The sequence below is a fragment of the Schistocerca gregaria genome, chromosome 7, assembly GCF_023897955.1.
Source record: "Schistocerca gregaria isolate iqSchGreg1 chromosome 7, iqSchGreg1.2, whole genome shotgun sequence".
Lineage (NCBI taxonomy): Eukaryota > Metazoa > Arthropoda > Insecta > Orthoptera > Acrididae > Schistocerca > Schistocerca gregaria.
The window spans coordinates 482,011,455-482,034,370 of NC_064926.1; the positions used below are offsets into that span (position 1 = coordinate 482,011,455).

The 22,916-nt window shown below is 37.0% G+C and overlaps 1 protein-coding gene across 3 annotated transcripts in view; it reads right to left on the reverse strand.

Moving 5' to 3' along the window:
- The window catches only part of LOC126282166 (eye-specific diacylglycerol kinase), a 1,350,273-nt gene that overhangs the window by 64,807 nt on the left and 1,262,550 nt on the right, over positions 1-22,916 (reverse strand). Inside the window, exons 16-17 of one of the 3 annotated variants that reach the window (XM_049981689.1) lie at positions 22,239-22,481; positions 10,544-10,585 (exon numbers count right to left, since the gene is read on the reverse strand). The exons of 1 other annotated variant lie outside the window; for it this stretch is intronic. In XM_049981689.1, the coding sequence (XP_049837646.1) occupies positions 10,544-10,585; positions 22,239-22,481 (285 nt within the window). The remainder of the gene's footprint in view (positions 1-10,543; positions 10,586-22,238; positions 22,482-22,916) is intronic. One more of the 3 variants, XM_049981690.1, reaches the window with a different exon arrangement.

Sequence of the window (22,916 nt, forward strand, 5' to 3'; positions counted from 1 at the left end):
CAACTCCACCACCTGCCAAATTGCACTTCCAACATAGTGTTTCCAGCCAGCACAATGTATTTATCCTCTACCTTTTTAAAAGATTTCTGCTGAAAGCTAGAATAATTCCCAGTGTTCCTGGTATTCAGTAGGTAGTCTTCTTTACTCCTAAAGTACTTTTGTTCCACCAGAACTTTCCTTGCCATATTTTTATTTGAAGTCATTTTATGTGATCTTCTGATCATAGTATTGTTGAAATTTTACATAATATCTGTACCACTCTGATGATCGTGGTCTCATTTTAATGCAAGCACCATCTAACATGTGACTGATAGCTACAACTATTAGCAAAGTGAAATGTAGAAATTCCGTACAGGATTTTTGGTGGATAAAAATACTGCGCAATTTATCACCAAGTGACGACAAGTAAACCTACATATAAAAGGTATTACATATGCAAGCTTCCAGAGCCAGTGGCTCCTTCTTCTGGCAGGAGGGTTGAGGGGGAATGAAGAGGGATGAAGGAAAAGGACTGATGACATTTAGAAAAAGGGACAGAATTTGGAAAAGGCACCTAGAACCTGAGGTCAGGGGAGATTTACTGCACAGGATGAGAAGGAAAGACTGATTTTGGGGACCGCACCAGGCGAGATTTGAAAACCTCAGAGCTTAAAGGTGGAAGAATGGGTGATACACAGGACACACGTTACTACTAAAACATCATACATGAGTTAATAAGAGCAAAAAGCTAATTATATTATCTGTGATAGAGGTGGGAGGAGGACGGTAAAATCTAGACAGGTCAGAAAATAAGAGATGCAGAAAACTAAAACAGAGTGCAGACAGAAATAATTACTGAGAAGAATTCTGAAAGCAAAGAAATTAATGTAAATTAAGGTAAGATGGGTGGAAAGAACCTTGAATGTGTAGCATCAGTTCCAACCTGCAGAGTTCTGAGAAACTGATGTGTGGAGGGAAGAATCCAGATTGCACGTGTGATGAAACAGACCAAGGTCATGACTGTCATGTTGCAGTGCAGTGTGTGTTGTCAGTATACACCCTCTGCCTATAACCATTCAATCCTAACTGATAACTTGGTGTTAGTCATGCCAATGTAAATGGCTGAACATAACAGCTGGTATATGACTTGCCGTTTCAAAGGTGGCTCTCCTTTTAATAGTGTATGCTGTGCCAATTACAGGACCAGTATAGGTGGTGGCAGGAATGTGTATAGGGCACGTCTTGCAGCAAGGACGCCATAGGGTAGAGACACAAATATTGCAGAGATTGAGAGGGCAGCAAAAAGCAATTCTAGGTGTGGTGGGTAAAATCTCAGACAGAATGGACCTCATTTCAAGGCTTTATTTTTAGGAAGCCATGGCCTTGTTGAAGTAGCTATATTAATACTGTCAAGACCAGGATAATACCGGGTGACAAGTGGTGTGCTCTTAAGCTGTTTTCTGGAGGTATCACCGGTACCAGGATTGGCTGTGATGGCCCAGGAAATCTGCTTTTGAACTAGGCTGGTGGGATAAATATTTACACTGAAAGCATAGGTGATAATGATCATTGTATTGCTGTAAGAGTCTGCATCTGAACAGATATGTTTGCCTCAAATGCCAAGGTTGTAAGGGAGGGAAGGCCAGGATGGCAACTGTCAAAATGTAAGTAGTGTTGTTTGTCAGTAGATTTAATGGGGATGGAAATGCGTAGCTGGCCTCCAGTGAGGATGATATCAACATCAACAAAAGTGGAATGGGATTAGGAACACGACCATGTGAAATTTAATTGGGATAATGCATTTAGAGATTCCAGGAACTGTAACAAGTTAGCCTCACCATGAGTCCATATGGTAAAGATGTCATCAATGTATTTAAGCCAAACCGTCGGCTGAAGGCTTATGGATCCCAGAAAAGCCCCCTCCAAGTGACCAATGAAAAGGTTGGCACATCAAGAAGTCATCCTGGTTCCAATGGCTGTACCCCTTATCTGTTTGTACGTCTGCCCCTCAAAGGTGAAGTAGTCATTGGTAAGTAACAGTTGACTGTGTGAGCACGAACGATATCATAGGTTTGGAATCAGGTGGGTGCTGACTGAGGAAATGTTCAGCAGCAGACAGACCATTTATATATTGGGAAAGTTGGTATAGAGGGAGTTGGCATCAATGGTGACAAGCAATTTTGGTGGTAGAAGTAGGGCAGGCAAGGATTTCAGACGATCTGGGAAATAATTGGTATCTTTAATTTAGGAGGGAAGAGAGCTGCACATGTTGATCAACTAAGGCACCAACTATGGGATGGTCAGGATGACCGGGTTTGAGGGTCTTATAAAAAAGGTAAAAGGTGGGGGTGTGTCATTTGGGTGAGATAAGAAATTGTATGGATTGAGGTGTTGGTCCTTCTAAGTGGCCTGAGGTTTTAAGAATGGACTGTAGGTCAGTTTCAATCACAGGGATGGGATCTTGATGGTAGATGATGTACGTAGAGGTGTCAAACAGCTGGAATAGACCTTCATTTACATACTCCTATCGGTCAAATACCACAGTGGCACCATAGCACAATAGTAGAAGGGATCTACCACTATGATAGACCAATCCAATCTATCCAGTTACATTATGTTTTCAAAAACTGATTATTTTCATTGGTAAAATTTATTCTGCAATAAAAAAAGAAAATTGAATGAGAACAAAAAAGCAGAAGAAGAAATATCTTGAAAAACAAAGAAATGAGAGAATACAGAGTGAGACATAAAAAGCTGAATGGCAGTAATGCAGATGTCAGGAGACAGTATCATAAGGAGGGAAGAAAATAAGATACCCAAAAATTCTCCCATCTGTTAAGGTTTCCTCGAATCTTAACAACTGAACATTTCCTACTCAATAATTGCAATTTCCCATTTTCCATATTTCTTTTATGCTTGTCTGTTCCATTCACAGCTGCCTTGATCTTAAATCCACTAACATAATTTCTTTATTTAACTGCATTACATCAGCTCACAAGTGCTCCATGTAATGAGTCTGTGCCATACATAGCGTTTTTGTGTCAAGGTGTGGAGATAGTGTTCAGTACACACCTTCAACAACTATTTCAATAAACTCCTTATGACACTGTTATATATTTCACAACAGTGGCTCTATTTATCCCTTAATGTAAGTGGCAATTTGTCAATCCCTTAATTTAAGTGGCAATTTGTCAATCATCATGGCAATTAGGTAAATGACTACTATTTTTTATCACTTTCTCTTTTGTGGAAGATCAGTCTTTGTACAACAAAGGTGGAACAACACAGTTTACAAAAAGGGCATGCCACGATAGCACAGGGAAGAAAATAATTTAGATATTTTTTGGTTTCCAGATATGGTATTTGTCATCCACAAAAAAAAAGGAAAAATTTTTCAAGAGCTATTGAAAGAGAACACAGAAAAAGATGAAAATGCTATATTTTCAAATCAGAAGAAAGACAAACTGTAACTTGGTGGTGGGAATCTACTTGTAAATTCAGTAGGGCACTTCAACAGAGCAGATTCAGATTCCTCAGATACTAATACTTTCTACTAGCATTAACTACTCACAATTTATCATGAAGGAACTGAGATTAGTCATTTGTTGGATATCCAGTGGGAAAACAAGACATCTTGAATACACGTAAATCCTTCAACACAATGATACAATCTCTTATACTTACCTTTGTTTCCATATATTTACATTTTTCACCATGTACAGGTTTTATCCCCATCAACCATTTGACATCCACAGCATCATAAATGCCTCTTCCAGAGTTTCCATATATTATGATTTTCAGCCATATAAAAATTTTCTGATGTCATCTACCTACTTTTCTTTAGGTGGTCATCTCAGCCTTTAATTATCCATTGGACTTAGTGCAAAGAACAGCCTTGGCTCATACACCATTTATTTGTCTTGCTACATGTTCCAGCCATCTCCATTTCACTGTTACTACTGTCATAACTGTCTCTTCCATTCCAGTAAGCTCCCTGAGATATTAGTTTGTTTCCTCTACCTGGCAGCGAAAGACAGGTTTTTAGGTCACTGCAGTTGGTGCAGTGTTATCCCAATGAATAAATTGCATCATCTAAATGTGATTCAGGAAGTTCTGCGAAGTACTCATTCGTAACTGCTATGACATGTACAGAGTATTTAAAATACTTCTCAAATAAGAAATTTATTTATATATGGAAATAGGTGGAAGTCAAATAGTGCCAGATATGGTGAACAGAATAAATGCACCAGTCCATGTTTCAAGTACCTCAATTTTTCACTGCCAAAGCTCTAATGTGGGCAGATGCATCCTTCTAACATTTACATATTTATCTCAACCAAAATAGCTTGCATCATGTTTACAAGGGATGTTCTACATCCTTAAAGGCAATCAAGAGGAATAACCCCTTTTGTGTTTGAGAAAACACTGGCTATAACCTTTCCAGCAGATGAAATGTATTTCACTTTTATTTTGTACAGTGCCAACAGTTTCTACATACTGCTTCAGTTGCCATTTGATTTCTTATCCACAGTACCAAAGCAGTCCACACAACAAACTGGATTACTTTTAAAATGGTTCACAATTGGCTGAGAAACTGATTTTAGAACTTGCTAGTAGTGTCTTTCATCAAATGTGGTATCCACCTTGCAAAAAGCTACCTTACAGGCAATTATTCATACAAGATGTATGGTTCTCTATTATTTTAAAATTCCTATGGCACCAAGTAGTTCATACAACTTCAATCATTAATTTCCTCTTGCACTTTCTCAATGTTTTCTTCTGTGATTGCAGCTATGAGATGTTCTTAATATGGATCACCTTCAAGAGAAGTACAGCCAAATTTCAATTCATCTACACGTATCTTTAGGAGACGCAGACTATTTATAAACCTTCATTCCAATGAAAGAATTTCCATTGGACATAAATAATCCAATCTCTCTCTCTCTCTCTCTCTCTCTCTCTCTCTCTCTCTCTCTCTCTCTCTCTCTCTCTCTCTCTCTCCCCCTCCCCCCCTTTCCCCCACCCCCTCTCACCTTCTACTACCCTCTTTTCATAATGTTTCCACTGCGATATCCCTGTGTCTACCTGTCAGATGCCGCATATCACTGAGTGAGTCCTGTGGCGTGAAGAATCTGTGCTATACAGGCTTTCTCAAGAGGAAACAGACATTTGTTGATGGGTAATAAAAAGAAAATATTTTCTGAATAACATTATCTTACCAATCATTGGATTGAAGTATCACTTTATTTTATATTCACTACTGCGCACTTTTGGCTGTGTAGTCATTATCAAGTGACTGTCTGAAATACATATCGATGGTAGGCAATGAAAACCTCGTAACTCCGTTTTGTTAAATTTTACAGGAGAAGCAAAAACGGTTTTAAAAAAATATATGATGTGATACAGATAACATTGCTGCACATGTAACTGTGTAGTAGAAGTCTAGTTACTGACACATTAGCAAATTCTGTGCACTTTCAAACCTCTTTTTGGTAATAAAGTTACTGGTTAATGAAATAAAGAGGTTTCCACACTCGGATAGAGTTACGAGATTTTCATTGCCTGCCATGAATATTTGGTGAAATGTAGTTAAAATACAAAACATAAAACAACTTACATCATACAATCCATCAAATGAAGAAGGAAATACTTCAAAAAATTACAAGGCCTGTTCTCAGTGGTTTGTGAGCTAAAGGTATTTGAAATTGTGAACAATGAGAAATGCCACTAGGCTGACTGGTGACAATCCTGATATTTAACCCCAGACGTGAGGACGGGTAAAACATAGCTCTGGTACAATGGAATAAATTTCAGCTTAGTACCCATACGACTTACTACCTACAGAAACTATGACATCCACAGCACTGTTTCTAATTTGCTTAGAGGGGATGGTGGAAAGAACAGGGAGAGGATTGTGTAAGCACATTTATATATACAAACCTATTAACTGCATTGTTCCTATTGTTGACAGTTTCAAAAAAACTTTATCTTAGAGCAGTTAATAAATGAGCATATGCTGCTTCAATGTTTTCACTTCAGAACTGTTCACAGCACCTTATAACACAAGTTAATTTTCTCATGGAACAGACCGTTTCTTGGTATCCAACAAAGCATTACATATATAATTTTGTTCCCAGAGAATACTGCTGACATATATACAAAAGCAAATTTTAGTATCCTCAGCAGCAGACATCACTATGTAGGCAGATGAGATGGCGCGGGTCCAGCTCTAATATGAGTATATTGCTGTACACATATTTACGTGGGTTCAGATGCTCTGCTTCCCACAGATCAGTTCACATGGTAAGTTCACTCCTCTCATGAGGTTCTGTTCTGAGACTGCTACTGAACCACTGTTGGCCAGTACTTAGTACTAATGTTGTCATGTCTTCTGCAAATACTAAAGTGGAAACGAAGGACGTTTTTACATGTGACAGCCCTCTTTTTTACTGTTTCCCTATTTTTATAGTGCCCACTTTGGCCTACTATGGAACCTGCCTCTCTGCAATGCTAGCAGAGGCAGGAACAGTTGTGCCTACAGAAGGAGCAGCAGCAGAAGTAGGAACAGGAGCAGATAACTGATAACACAGTATGTGGACTTGCTTCGCACCATGTCCTTGCTGGTGGGGTTCACATTATCACTGGGCAGTTTTCTTCGTTGCCCCACCACCATCTGCCAGTTCTGATGAGTCTACAGAAAGGTGGGAGAATTACCAGTGCCAGCTGCTTCTGCAGTGTCAATCAGGCTGATTATTTTGGCTTGTTGTTGTCTAGCAGTATGGGTTTATATGAAGTTGTCCAATGTTTGAAGCCTGTCACTGAGCCCAAGAAGCTTCTCTTTGATGTAGCTTTCACAGTATTTTGGCCATCAAACCCATGTAGTGGTTGCATGGTTGCAGTTTAACCAACATCACAAGTTCCCTGGGCACTTGCACGTAACCTGAATCACCGATTTGCAAGGCTTCTGGCGTGTCATTTTGAGTGTCCCATATATGCTACTTCTTACACAGACTCGCTAATTCAGGAAATGTGATTCTCTGGTTAGCTCCTGACCCCAAGGTTCAGACTAGAAATTGACATCATTTGTCTGCTCATAGTCAGTTACTTTTGCCATTGAGAGATCCTTCCCTCGTGTCCAATGATGGTAGGGAATTTTTGTTGTGGGAGCCTGAAAATGGTATACAGCATCTGACTTCTACCCCATTTCAACTGGCTTCTAACTCAGAGGTGGAGTGTTTCATGCTTACATTTGGGATCCCTAATGCAGAAGTCCAAGTTGCATGGTCACCAGGCATGTGTCTCCTGGATTTGTTGCATCCTGAGTTGCATACCATGGATCACCATAGCTTGCCACATTTTCTTCCGGGGCTGTTGTTTGGCTCGAGTCCTTTGGCTACCAACTGAGGTGACTGCCAGGTATCGTGGTCAGCCATAAAGGCCGGCAGTTATTTATGGTAAGTGTCAGTGGGAGCAGCTGACCCATCACGCAAATCAGTTGCATACACACCTGTTAGAGTGACGTCACTGTGGCCTTCCAGTCAGCTAAGTTACAGGGTTGATCGTGACGTCATTCCAAGTATGGGCTCCCAGTTGCAATAGCATGCCCACCATTGCCATCTGCTCCGCATCCTCCGCCATCCTTCTGTTGCCAGCTGCCTCGGGCCCCAGTGAGGCTCACTCTCCCACCCAGCAAAGTCGACCCCAACCTGCTCCACTTCTAGTCCTCCTCCCCTTTGTTGATGTAGCTGACCTCATCCCCACTGCCACTGGCAGACCAACCATTGTTGCAGCCACTGTGCCCTTCCACCTAAGTAAATGCTGTGAAGATTTTGTTCTTTAATACTGTAAGCTCATCTACTGCTTTTAGCATCTCATTTCTTTATTTAATTTACCCAGCATCAGCTGATTTAATTTCACTACAAACCTATACTCTTGTTTTACTGGAAGCTCTGCATCTCACATATCAATTCACACAGCAGGTACAGTTCTCTTTCAGGTTCTATTCCCCTGTTACCAAGTCACTGTCGGCCCAGTAAGTACTTGCACTGACAATGTTAGGCAGCAGCATTTTCATTCCTCCTGCAGATACTAAACAAATAATGAAAGTGCTGTCTGCTTCCAGACCTTTTGTCCCATGCATTCCTTCTCAGACACTGTGAGTTCTCTTACCCCTTCTCAGACACTGTGAGTTCTCTTACCCAGAATTCTGATTGACATTGGGGTTATAAAAGTTAGCAGTACCGTCATTACTTACTTTTTGTATGTCTATTGGCAGTAACTGGATTCATACCACTTTACAAGAAAGGACTGTCTTTCCTCATCTCGTTCTTCCATAACTTAATAACTGAAGTACTATTTGATAATGTTTTGAAACCTAACTAACTAGTCTGAAGATTTTGTTATTTAAGATTGGAAGCTCATTTACTACTCTTAGCATCCCATTTCTTCATTGAATATACTCAGCATCACCTGATTTAATTCAACTACATTCCAATAATCTTGTTTTACTTTCGTTGACATCCACCTCATAAACTCTTTTCACAACACTATTTAATCTGTTCAACTGCTCTTCCAAGTCCTTTACCATTGCTGATTGAATTACAATGTCACTGGCAAACTTCTACTTTTTATTACTTCTCCCTGAGGTTTAACTGCCTCCCCAAATTTCTCCTTGGTTTCCTTTACTGCTTGCTCTAAGTACATATTGACTGACACCAGAGAAAGGTTACAACTTTGTATCACTCACTTCTCAGCAACTGCCTCTATTTCATAGCATTCAACTCTTACAATTGCAGCATGGTTTCTGCACAAATCGTAGATAAATTTTTACACTCTGTTTTTTATCCTTGCTAACTTCGTAATTTCAAAGTGTGTATTCTAGTCAACACTGTCAAAAGCATTCTCTAGATCCAAAAATGCCATAAATGTAGGTTTGCCTCTCTTCAGTCTATACTCTAAAGTAAGTCATAGGATCAGCCTCATGAATTCCTACATTTCTCTGGAACTCAATGGCATTCTTCTGTAAATAATTTGTTTCAATATTTTGCAACGACTACTTGTTGAATATCAGCACTAATATGTAAAAATATTTTTTTAGTAATATTACAGAGAAATATGTTAAACAAAATCACTACATTTCATATTCTAAAGTTGAATTTATTGTTGTACTTAACCTTAGGACAAATTTATAAATTGTTTTCATTGCTGAAACATTAGATTATTTACATCTGAATTTAAACGTTATTGACTGGTGAGTGAACCCTTCACTTTTAGCAGTGGGAAACATGCCAATGATTCTACCATGCCCACCCTAAAAGCATCAAGATAGAAATAGGTAACTGAGTCTTCTGTAGCCATCATATGTAGCATGTTCCACCTGTGTCATTGCAGTGAGGTGGCAACACTGCAAGGCTGTACCTACACACATTAAAAATACCTGTCTTATCAGTCAGTAGCCACAGACATTAATTATTTCATTCAGTTATGGATTATGTCTGTTTCAGCTATTCTTTGCCCTCAGGTTCCCCTGAACTTCCATTGTTTTCATACATCACAATTCAGACTCTAAATATTAATATGTAGACAGAGAGAATCTTTTTGCCAAGAGGCATCAGAGAAAAACCATGGAGAATAACATTAAATTACTTTAATTGGAATCCTTCGACACTCAAAAAGAGAAAAATGGATTCTTTATACCAGATGGGATTTTAAACATGGTAACTTAGAAATTGCAGTAACCAAGTCGAAGATAAGCAGGGAGATGTCATAACTGAGACAATAAGCAGATGAAATTATGTGCAGGAAATATAGGAAAGAAGTATGAGAAATATGTAAGAAAATAAATAAATGAAATGAAAAGGAAAGGAAAGGAAAGGACCAAGGAAATGAAGTAATAAGAGAAACATGGCCAGAAAATTAACATTAATGCCATGTGTTTGATCGAATACAGACTACAATGTGTGTACCGCATACATCCACACAACAACAACAACAACGAGTGAAAATTCAAAAGCTGTGAAACAGTTATCACTGCTTTTTAAGTAGTTGTCCACCAGTCAACACAAAGTGAGCTGTAGTCTGTCCTTAAACTATTAGTTGAAACTTCTAACTTTGTCACAGCTCTGTTCTATTGCAGACATACACTAGTGAAATTTTGACAGCAATGTGAGTGAAAGCAAAAGGATGCTGATCTGCTACAAAGAACATGACAAACCACAATTCTGGGACCTCCAAGCATGCATTACTGAATGGGGTTTCAGAAGAATGAATAACTACAACTACTTAAAAAATAATTTCCACTTGAAACAGTAAACACTTCAGGAATCAAGGAGTTACTTTTTGGAGTGCTGACATGTCAAGTATATTTGGAAGCAAAGATGTTACTTCTAGTTAAATACAACAAAGTTTGTCACATATTTTTATCACTTTCTAATAATTTTGTTTGTGAGGTTATAAGATGGCAATAAAAGAAATACCTACAGTTCTGACTACACTGTAATGAGCAATTTTAAGTGGATAATATTAACTCAGAAAATCAGCTTCTAATTTCTTACAAAACACTTACCCGAAGGAAGCAAAATTTAATCCAAAAAGTCTATCATGAATGCTGGCATGCAAATTATAATAGTATTATCAGATTAAAATCACATGCACTGAAAATCTTCAATAATTAATTATCAAAATTGTCAGAAAGTTAGCATGCAAGTTACAATCTCATAGTATGCTGAAGACAAAGCATTTTCTAAACATACAAAAATGAAAAGTGTGAATAATTGTCATGCAAGTGAGTGATGAATAACAGAATACATAACACCATATTGTAAAGTTGTTTTCACAGATATGTATGTTACAGTTACAAATGTGGCATTATATCTTCCTATAAAACTTTTTAATGTGTGTTACATTAGAGCTCCAAGGCAAAAGATGGTTCACTAGAAAAAGTCACATTTGATCTCTTTTTGCCATCCACAACACTCCTCCTTTCTGAGATTATGTTAAAACTAGAATTATTTTGATTTTAATTTAAATTCTAATTTTACATCCAAAATAAAAAGCTCATCTCAACATCATGTCTGCCCACAAAACAATCAACATGACTCTGGAAAGAATTTATTGCAACAAGAATTCAGACCATCATTATACAGACTGTGGAAAAAAAATCATCTTCCATTAGTTTCAGCTTTGCAGTCATAGGAGACAGAAGTAATCCACTAAACTGTAGACCCATATCACTGAGACCGATTTGTAGCAGAAATTTGGAACATGTACTATGGAAAATTATCTATCCACATAACCATCACATAATCAGGAAACATAGTTCTTGTCAAACAACTTGCTCTTTCCAGAATGACATTTTCACTCTGCAGTGGAGTGTGCACTGATATGAAACTTCCTGGTAGATTAAAACTGTGCCGGACCTAAGACTCAAAATCGGTGCCTTTGCCTTTCGCAGGCAAGTGCTCTACCAACTGAGATACCAAAGCATGACTCACAACCTGTCCTCACAGCTTTAATTCCACCAGTGCCTCATTTCCAAATTTCACAGATTTCCTGCATATCTTGAAGAACTAGCACTCCTGGAAGAAAGGATACTGTGGAACTACAGCCTGGGGAATGTTTCCAGAATGACATTTTTACTCTGTAGCGGAGTGTGCGCTGATATGGAACTTCCTGGCAGATTAAAACTGTGTGCTGGACTAAGACTCAAATTCAGTAGAGCACTTCCCCTTGAAAGGCAAAGGTCCAAAGTTCGAGTCTTGGTCTGGAACACAGTTTCAATCTGCCAAGAAGTTTCAACCTGCTCTAAATTTACCTGAGGCAATGATTCTATCAATGGGCAGTCTCAAGTTTGGAATAAACTTCTATAGTTCCAGAAATCTTTTGGCACTATTCCTCATAAGCAGCTTCTAATCAAATTGTCTAGCAACAGAGTACCAAATCAGTTATTTGACAATTTGTAATTTCCTGTCACAGTTCTGGTGTTCCACGAGGAATTTTAATAAGCCCATAATCTACAAGAACAATTTAGGAGACAATCAGAGCAGCTCTCTTAGTTTGATTGCAGATGATGTTCTTATTTACCATCTAGTAAGTCATCAGAAGATCAAAATGAATTGCACAATAATTTGGGCAAGTTACTTGCATTATACAAAAAGTGGCAATTGACCATAACCAATAACAAGTATGAAACCCTCAACAAAAAAAAGTTAAATTTCAGTAACATGATAAATAACAAAAATTTAAGGGTTGTTGATTCAATTGAATACCTAGGGCCTAAATCATGACAAACTTAATTGGAACCATCACACAGAAAATGTTGGGGGAAGACAAACCAATAATTGCATTTTATTTGCAAATTACTTAGGCGATGCAGCAACACATCTAGCAAAGAGACTGTCCATACTACACTTGTCTGTCTTCTGGAGTACTGCTGCATGGTATGGGATCTTTATCAGACAGGACTGACAGAAGACCTTGAAAATATTCAAAGAAACACAGCTTGTGGGGATAATATGTCATAGCCATGATAAGCATCTTGTAGTGGCAAACATTACAACGAAAGGCATATTTTGTTGCAGTGAGGTATTTTCACTTAAGCATGCAGTAGTTGTGCGCAGACCGACGGTCTGTACAGATGAATTTTTTTCTTTCCTTTTAATCCCATTGCACGTACGAATCACATGACTCGTGTATCTTCCTACAATCAGCAGTCCTACGTTACTCCGTTTTATTTGGACTGGAACAGTGGTGGTGGAATGGTCAACAATTGCGAACTCACAGTCCCATGTGAGCAATGGTGTTGTGTGTAATTTGTGGTGTTGGTTTCAGGAGTAACAGTAAAAAGGTAACCCATTATTTCCATATTATCATTAATTCCCAGGAGTTTCTTATTATTGCAGTGATATCTTCTATTGGTTATGCTGTTTGGTTATTTTCAGGTTAGTTAGGTATTTTATTTATATTTTTTCTTTGCAGGATGGATGCATATGAAAGGGAGTCTGAAAGAATCAGAAAGCTACTTGCTGAGGCTTTGGCAGGGAGTGAGCATAAAGGTGACTTTGATGACGAGTGTGAAGAAAGTGTAGATGAGGTAGAAGAGTGACCTGAAAATTCTGATACAGAACAAGAGGTGTCTGATTGTGAAGATGCTGTAGACAATATCACAAACGGTCCAGCCTATGTTGGAAAACATCAGGTTATGAAATGTAATAAACAGGTACCTCCAAAAAATGTCAAAATCAGGTCTGAAAATATAATAACCCATCTTCATGGCATAAAGCCCACTCTACAACATCTCAAATGGCCAAATGAAATTTGGAAGCACTTTTTTACTGATGGTATTGTCAGCACAATAGCAGAAAACACAAACCTGTTTATCGAGTCCGAGAGTGCAAGTGAAATTCAAGTTCTAATGCTTTTACTGTATTTGGTTGGAATGATAAAGGCTAGCCATCTAAGTACAGATGATCTATGGAAGACTGATGGCACAGGGTAGAAATTTTCTGGCTCACCATGTCACTGCCTAGATTTCGCATCCTCCTCAAATATCTGTGATTTGACAAAAAGTTGACAAGAGAAGAAAGATTGAAATGCGATAAGTAAGCTCAAATAAGAAACATTTTTGTCCAGAACTGCAAACCAGTGTGCACTCCCTTCGAATACCTCACAATCAACAAGAAGTTAGAGGTATTTTGAGGCAACTGTCAGATTAGACAGTACATACACAGAAAGCTGAACAAATACAAAATAAAAATATTTGCTCTTTGTGACGGCATAATGTACTCAGGGTGTATACTAGGACAAGAAAATAAAATCCTGTACTTTTCCAGGATTTCCCAGTTAAAAATACACTTTTTCCCTAGTAAAAACACACTTTTTCCATGTTAAGTGACATTGTATTTTCCCTCAGGACTGTAAAATTTATTAATCCTATGAATGGTTAAGGTTTTATACACTGGAACTTTCTGGCACTTTATGGATGGAGGTGGAGGTGGAGGTGGAGGTGGAGAGGGGGGGGGGGGGGGTATACTGCAAAGTATAAATTCAAATTCCACCAAACACAGCACATTAGTTTCTGAAGCATAGAAATCGAGATTGTGATGTGCCACTGTAGGCCAATCTTAGCTCATGTTATGTGAGCTGATGACGGCAGTTATTCACAGCTTCAGCCACGTGATGTAGTCAGTCAATAGCAACATCACTGTTGAGTAGTGCGAACACAAATAGGAAGAGTTTACACTTTAAATTACTGTAAATAGTGCACATATAGTTCACATATAATACTGGTCATTTTTTGCATGTGTTACACTTTAAGATACATATCACACAAATGTGCCAGAAAAATTTTAAAGAATGAATAAATGTCTGGTCGTCTGGGCTCGAAATTCTTCTAAGCAGCTGGTTCTCAAAGTGTTAAGTTTTAAATGAGAGTCGAATGCTCTGTGACTTAAGAAATTCATCCAACATTCTCACAGGTAATATAATTCATCTTGCGTAAAACGAAATTTACTTTAATACTAATGCTTCTCAAACCACCATTCGTAATATTTTCCTGTGACCTGTTAAAAACACATTTGTTTCAGCAGCTGCCAGAAAGTATCAGAAAACAAGTGTTTCTGCGTGTGCACAGCTACAATGACCTAGAAAGCTGGTATGTTTGTACGAACTTACATTACGTCATAAAAAAAAAAAAAAAAAAAAAAAACAGGACATCAGAGGCTCCTCCAAGAGCATCGGAATTAGATAAAACATACTAAAATGCAAAATGTTGTACATAGCTGCACGTTCAGAGACTGAATAGTTACAATTAAAAGAAAACAGCCCTCGGTCACTAATTAATGACCAAGGGCTGTTTTCTTTTAATTGATACTAAAATCCATAATTCGGCTTAAGGTGAACATTTGTATGTCCAGATTCACAATGAAGTAGGCCCCAACCTGATATTAAGCTTCTCATTGTGGTTTTTGGGATGTAAATTTTCTTCGAGTACCACTATTGCATTATCTCATGTTATGTTCTTTATTACAAAATAATGCCACATGTGCCAGAAGATGAAAACGTGTATGTGAAATTCAGTGAACAGTTGAAACTAGTCAACATTAGACAAACACTTTATTTCAAATAAACTGACTGCCTCTGCAGAAAAGCCAAATGACTTCAGCAAACCAACAAAAATGACTTAGTTGTTCTGCAAGGCACTTAATGCTTCACAGCCAAAAACATGGAAATAAAATGAAGTCAGATAACAAACTAATAACAGTTTTACCTTCCGTAATCATATGAATGTATTTTAATTTACTCGATATCTCCCAGCCACAGAAATCTGTTTTGTTTTCATTTGACATGAGAGCTTGAAACGATGAGGAAACACCAAATAACTAACAGCCATACTTCAAGTAGCCAGAAGCAGGAGAATGTACTGCTCATCCATGACAACTACACACGCGCGTGAGCCCACTGTAAAATGTTCAAACGAACCTAACGCAAACAATTGTGACATCATGCTCATCGTAAGCAGTCTGTTGTTATGAAGTATTGCACAGTCTTCGCCCTAAAGCCTTTGACACATTTTGCTGTAGACAGACGTTAGAGTATCAATTCTTACCAGCCAAAATTACAAAAAGTTACTGAAAACTAAAACACTGAAAAATTCCCAGAATTCTAAAAAATTCCAGGCTTTTTCCCAGTTTTCTCCTGGATGAAAAAATTCCCATGTTTTTTTCCAGTTGTCCCGGGGTGTATACATTATGTGTATTATATTTTTGATATGGAAGTGCATGTTGGAACACAAAAGGAATGGCTCTATCGTGTAAGTAATACTCCACCGGCAGCTGTAGTTCAAATACTGTGTACCTCCATCAGAGGAATTGGCAGGAATATCACAGTGCATAACTGGTTTACCTGTCGTCAGTTGGCTGAAACACTGAAAAACGATTTTTGGCTAACTTTATTAGGAACCATACACACACACACACACACACACACACACACACACACACACACACAAAAAAAGAAGAAGAAGAAGCACGGATTGCCACTGAAATTCATGAAGCCAAGTAAGCATGAAGTGGGTTCAAATACATTTACCTTCAGAAAAAAATCTTGCACTCCTGCATCATATATTCCTAAAAAAGGCAAAAATGTTGTACTGATATCCAGTCTTCACCATGATTGACAAAGAGACAGGCAAATCAGAAATGATAGTCACATATAATAAGATGAAAGACGGCACAAACACATGCGACAAGTTGTGTGGTGTCTAAAATTGCACAAGACACAGTTGCCAATGACCTATTGTCATATTTTATTCGTTACTCAATGCTGGAGGCATTAGGTTCATGCTGCTAACAACCCAGACAGCTGGACTCCACGAAGGAATTTTCTGCAATATTTCTCTCATGAGCTTGTTACAGAACACAAGCGAGTCCCGGCTGCCTTGAGTAACATATTGTCTAATATTCCTATATGGATTTGTGAAATTTTCCAAATTGAAATGAAAGCAAGGCCTGTCAACACCATCCTAACAAACACTGAGGGCATTGTGCATACTGTGACAGCAGAAAGAACGGTCCTACCGGGTGGAGCTGCTGCAAATGTAGTAAATATCTGTGTTTGGAACATGCAAGTGTTATTTGTTCAGAATGTTTAAAAACCGAAAACTGTGACTGAAATGTGTGAACTGAAAAACTGTTGTAACCAATGTGTGCCTTTCATCCTGTTTACAATATTATTATACATCTTTTTCATATGCACAAATAAATAATGTAACATATTTGGAAACTTAGAATTTCAGTGAAACATGGAAACTTAGCATTTCAGTGAAACTGGACAGAATTTATAGCATTATAAAAGGTATGTATTGAGCACATTAAAATCAAATGCAGTAAACTGCATATTCTCAATTACTTTGTTGATTTTTACTTATATATCTGTATTTATCACCATGCAGCAACTATTAACGGTACTAAACATGACGCAACTAATGCAGGGTTAATATCAATCATCATCTTTCTCCTCCGAATGCCAAAATATTATGACCACTCCCACATACACAAGAACAAATGAGCATTGAAACAGAATAACAGAAATCTGAGCTTGCATGGAAAGACTTAGGTGTTCATTTTTCCCATGTGCTATTTGAGAGGGAATGGTGATAGCACTGGCAGAAATTACTTAACAGTCACAGTTCCTTCTCCATAGTCTTAAATATTCATTAGAAAATATATGGTGTTAACAAGTTTGTTTGCGTGGCCATCATGTGCAGCAAGCACAGAAATATTTGTTTTGTAGTTAAACACTGCCCTTTCTTGCTGCAATGTATTTTGTTTCTCCCAGACAATTTTGCCTTCCACTTTAAAGTACCTTCCGTGGGATAGTTACATTTCAGGTGGGCATCTGCATTTTCTCTCATCTGTTCACGTGGAAGTCACACTATAACTTCACTAAGGAAACATAGCATGTTTTTCAAGTTTTCAACTTTTTCTTCAAAATTTTCATATTGTTTGCCTAAATGTCTCATATTGTTTGGTTTGTTTGTGTCCATGAACTCACAGTAGTTACATCTTTAAATCACAGTTTTCAATCAAATACATACAACTAGTGACAAAAGACTAATAGTGCTCCAAAACAATATGAAAATTTTGAAGAAAAAGTTGAAAACATGAAAAACATTCTTATGTTTCATAAGTTAAGTTATTGTGTGACTTCCAAGTGACCAGATGAGAGGAAACACAGATGCCAACCAAACATATCAAAAACCACCCCACTGAAGATGCCTTAAAGTAAAAGGCAAAATGCATCTGGTAGAAATAAAGTACACTGCAGCAAGAAAAGGTGGTTTTTATTTACAAAATAAACATATCTGGTATTATTGACGCAGCACTTATTTCTTGCACCATTCCTATATACAAAGGAAGCACACAATTCTGACCACCTTACTAACTGGTACATTCCTCTAATAACCATAATACATACACAATAAATGGTTTTGCAACTTAGTAGAAATTTTTGTTGTCCATGCTGAATGTTTTGAGAATAAAGGAACTATGAAATAACTTAAACAATTTGTTCGCATTTGATAAATGGCAAATCAGCTACAAGGTGAGGATTCAGAGGTCTGGAGCCTCCAGCTGGAAAATGGAGATACTTGTATGATTTTCTGAGAGTTGACTAGTTAAGGTATATCACGACTGGTGTCACTGTAGAGAAATAATGTACCATCAGCACATTTTTTCAAAGGAGTGGTAGATGCAGACAAGAGACAAATATAGTAATCATATTGGTGTGTGTCAATGGAAGCAACACATTTACATGAATGTTTCATATTCATAGAGGAACACACATTGAGCTGAGCACGTACGTATAATTTCCTCCCAAGCCCCATTACCATCTTTCAAGACAACTGAGCAAAACACCATACACATTGTAAGGTAGGAATAATCAATACAAGACAGTGTAGTTCTTCACTGTCTTTGCTGGTTCCCAGACTAATAAGACCCCATCTCTGTTCATGGAATCACAGTTTCATCCCTCCACACTGACATAGACAATGAAATTGCAAACAGTATGGTTGGTCACACCAGATCTTGATACACTGCCATGTCATATCAAAGCTATATGAAATTGTACAGAACCATCCGCACCATACCACATGATTTAGTTATTTCACAGAGTATATTCCGTCAAACATTTTTTTCATACCCATTTCTGAATATCCACAGTATGTGTAAAAACTTATGTACCCCCCCCCCCCCCCTCGTCCTCCTGTGATGCTGAACAATGAAGCTTCTCAGGAAAAAATAATTAAATTCAAAATAAATGTAGTAACTCTAGGAAGAAAAGCAGCAACCCCAATAACCTTAAGCCAAACAACCCACTAAAGGTAACCGTTAGTCAATATGATACACAGTTAACCTAAAACTGAATTAAAGTAATGAAGTTCAACTTTAACAAAAGTGTATTTTTGGCAAAGTATATGACACAGAATGAATAAGATGAAGTGCTGAGCATTCTGAAGAATTATATATAAACTGTAAACCAAAAACATGCAAAAGTTAGTATGGCTGAACTACATAAGGTATGTTACATTTCGGGTGAAAAGAAAACTTTCTCCTTTCAGTTATAAAAAGGATAGAATAAAATATACTACCACTGTCGCTGTTTTATACTTTGTACACTACTATAAAACGAAAAGGCTTTTCTTGGAGAAACAACTGTCATTGGGCAGTAAATTGTAAGACAATGAAGTAAATTTTTTGACATCAAGAGTACAATACAAATTAGATACTTGGCTGGAATAAGGTGTGAGATATGTTGGTCTAAAATACAGGATATACACAGTGATTCATAGAATGTCAAGTGGTACAACAGGAAGAACATTACTACTGTATCTCGGGTAATTGCTGGTGTCATACGACATGAATATTAAGTGCTGATTGGAAATGAATAAATTATTGTGGCAGTAGTACTGAAACTGATCACAACACAGTTTACAATTCCTATGTAACTAGTGGCTAATGTATAGAAGATAATGCAGAACATGAAGTTATCACAGTGCTTACAGAGAGAAATACTGCTCCCAGAAGATTTTTGTATGTGTGCTCAATTATTGTTAAATACCTATTACTACAACATCTTTTATTTGTAGGGGCATCAGATAAATGGCAGAAACTTTGAGTAATACAGTAAGTATATTTCATCACTGTTATCATCATATTTGTCATTGTCAATGTCAAGCTACTTTGCCTCATTCAATCTATTAGCTATTGATGTAATGGTTAAAAGATCTGAAGTTGGGGTTCATTTTTTCATTTGTACATACAAGCTGCATTTTGCAAAATATGTTTACATTTTATATGAAAACTCCTGGAAATATTAAGCTTTCAGAGAAAGAAATTTATGCTAATGTAAAATGAGCAATTTATTTCAGAACTCTTACATCAATATTGCAAAAATTACAAAAGACTTTCTTGCTTAACCAGTTTGAGTGAAAAATTAAGAAGTCCTGAGTTTGAAGAACCACAAAACTTTCTAATATCCCTTTTGAATCTCACAGTCTGTTCCACTACTGGTACATTATTGCCCATTAATTGATAAGAATCATCTGTGTACAATGTGTTGGTGAATCATAGGCAGAAACTTTGAATGTCTTATCTGTGAATATCATCTAACATTCACTTATCATTGCTGTGATATCACCTGCAAGTATGTGCAGAGGATGCACTGAGATTATGGTTGCAAGTTAGCTGAACACGAAAATGTCAATACCAAATTTTGGATTGAGACTTAATTCAAAAGTTTGTAATCAGGGTTTCCATTCACTATGATCTATGTTATCTTCATTATTTTTTCAGAAGATAACATACATCACAATTTGTTTACTTACTGTGGCCTAGTCCTGCTAATGTGATTAAAACAAACATGAAAAGTTAGTAACTGGCATAATTAAAAGTAAATTACTATGGAAAATCCAAGAAGTTATTTAATCAGAATAATAAGCATTATTTACGTCATCCACATCAACATAACATATCCAGCAACAACAAATATACTTGCTGTTTTTATATTACATATAGTTAGCCAAACTTTGCGGTTCAAAAATAAACAAACAGCTTATCAGAAAGAAAATAAAAGAAACAAATGGGTGGCCCATGGATTCCAGCAACGTTAATATTTCTACGAAGTATTGTTTATGGCAGGCTATTAATTTTCCCATATAATTCATAAGAGTATATTTTTTATCCTTATTCAGAATAGTGAAAAACCTTTACTAAGATAGGTCTATTTCAATGACATTATCTGCTTAAATGATATCATATGCATATATCGCAATCATCAGTGTATTTACAGACAATGAGAGATCATTTTCATTCTGTAATAGTTACACTTCAATTGATTTAAAAATATAAATACATGCATTGGTTACATGGCAATTAAAAAATTAAGTAATTTGCATATTTTATTAAAAGTAAATAAATAACAATAATATTGACAGCTCCAGGCTGGCACACACACCTAATTACTGCCAGAAGACAAGATAATGTGCCCTACTGTCAGTAATGGGTCTGGTTCTCAGAAAACAAGACATTTTACACAAGCTGGCAAGCACAACATACATAATTTACATACCCACTTCAGGATCATTGTTTGAATACCACACTAATACTGATAATACATTAATAAATCTGAAGATCTACAACATGATGGCTGTAATATTTATTTCCAGCATAGAACAGTGTGGTCCTTACTGGTTTGAATGATTTTTTTTAGTTTAGATTCTATTAATTCCTCAGAAATGTAACTGTGATCAAAACTATTTCTTCCCCATATCAAATTTCACTAGCATTTCCATCAAAAAAAGGTGTAAAATAGTTTGCAATTACTCTCTATGTGAACCATTTGAATGCCACACATTTTTTGAACTTCATAGCATCCCCAAAGAAGTACAGAAGCTGATTTTTACTCTCAACATATCGTCCTTGGCAAATATTATATACATATCACAGCTGCAAAGTGTTATCCTACAGATTCCTTGTCTACCTTCTTCATTAACTTATCAACAAAAACTGTAGTTTACTTACAGTCAAGATCAGCTTCAATTCGTCCATATTATTAGACAATAACTTTCATTACAAAAGATTTTACAATGTTCTCTTCTCAGTATACTTAAATACAATGATCCTGAAGCAACAATGAGCTTATTAAAAACAACTATACACTTAAAATTTTATTTGTCTCAGCAAGAATAAGACCATCCACTATTGACTCCAGACAGGAATTCTTTGCAGATGAACTGTGAAATAACTACAAGTCTCAACAAAATTTTCAACATTTACACATAAACAACACCAGTAACTAGAAAGCTACAAGAAAAGCTACAAAAAGCTTATACAAAGCAGCATATTTGATACACAAATTCCAACATTAGTGGAGTACTATAATTAAAGAAGCTGCCCAACACACAAACTTTTTCCAAATTTGGAAATATATTATCTTTTACTGCACCAAATAGTACTTCTATGAGGAGCATAAATTATGTATACACATTTCTGAGCCTACTTACACATTCAGAAATGTTGGAATTTAATGAGCAAAAAAATCAGTGGCATACTCAATAACACAAAACAAGAAAGAAGCCATCACCACCAGCAGCAGCAGCAAAACAACAACTTGCAGCCTGCTCTTCCATCAACTAAGAACGTACACACAAATATCTGTGCCCCCTTATCATGTTCCATTAAGTTGGGTGGCACATACTGTACCTAAGATAATTAACATTCCCCCCTGGTGACGAAAGACTCATATTATATTTCTCTTCTGGGCTCGTCTTTTTCTGCTTACTAATGATGTCATCTGAATGTGAACGAGGTACTCTTCCACCTGCTAGCTCTTCATTAAGCATTTCTTCACTAGGCCCTCTCCAACTGGGCGACTCATCATCATCACGCGAGCCCCCAGTTCCATATGAACGTTCGAACTTTCCATCATCTTCCCGAGATCCATCACTGTTGATTGTAAATATAGGAAGGGGACTACATCAAGAAAAACAAGAAAGCAGAGAAGAGAAGGGCAAAGTGCATCTCAATAGTAAGTCTTAAAGTTATCTACAAAGTGCTGTTCTATTTCTGTAGAACTTTTATTGTAACTATAATATAGGTTGGTGCAATATTTTCTTTACTATCTTATATTGTGATATATTGTGAATAACAGAGAGTACTACTATTTCATTGAAAAAGAACAGTGAAAGAATTTGTCAGTATAGAGATGTGTCAAAAGACATACTGGACAGAATCCAAATATTTGCCACACATTGGTAATATTCACAGAGAAATATTAAGGAAAACACTAGTAGTACTTGGAATTAAACCTTCACTTACAAAATTTGGAAATCAAATTCATTTGTCACATAAGTTCCTGCTCAAGTATAATGTGGTAAATGT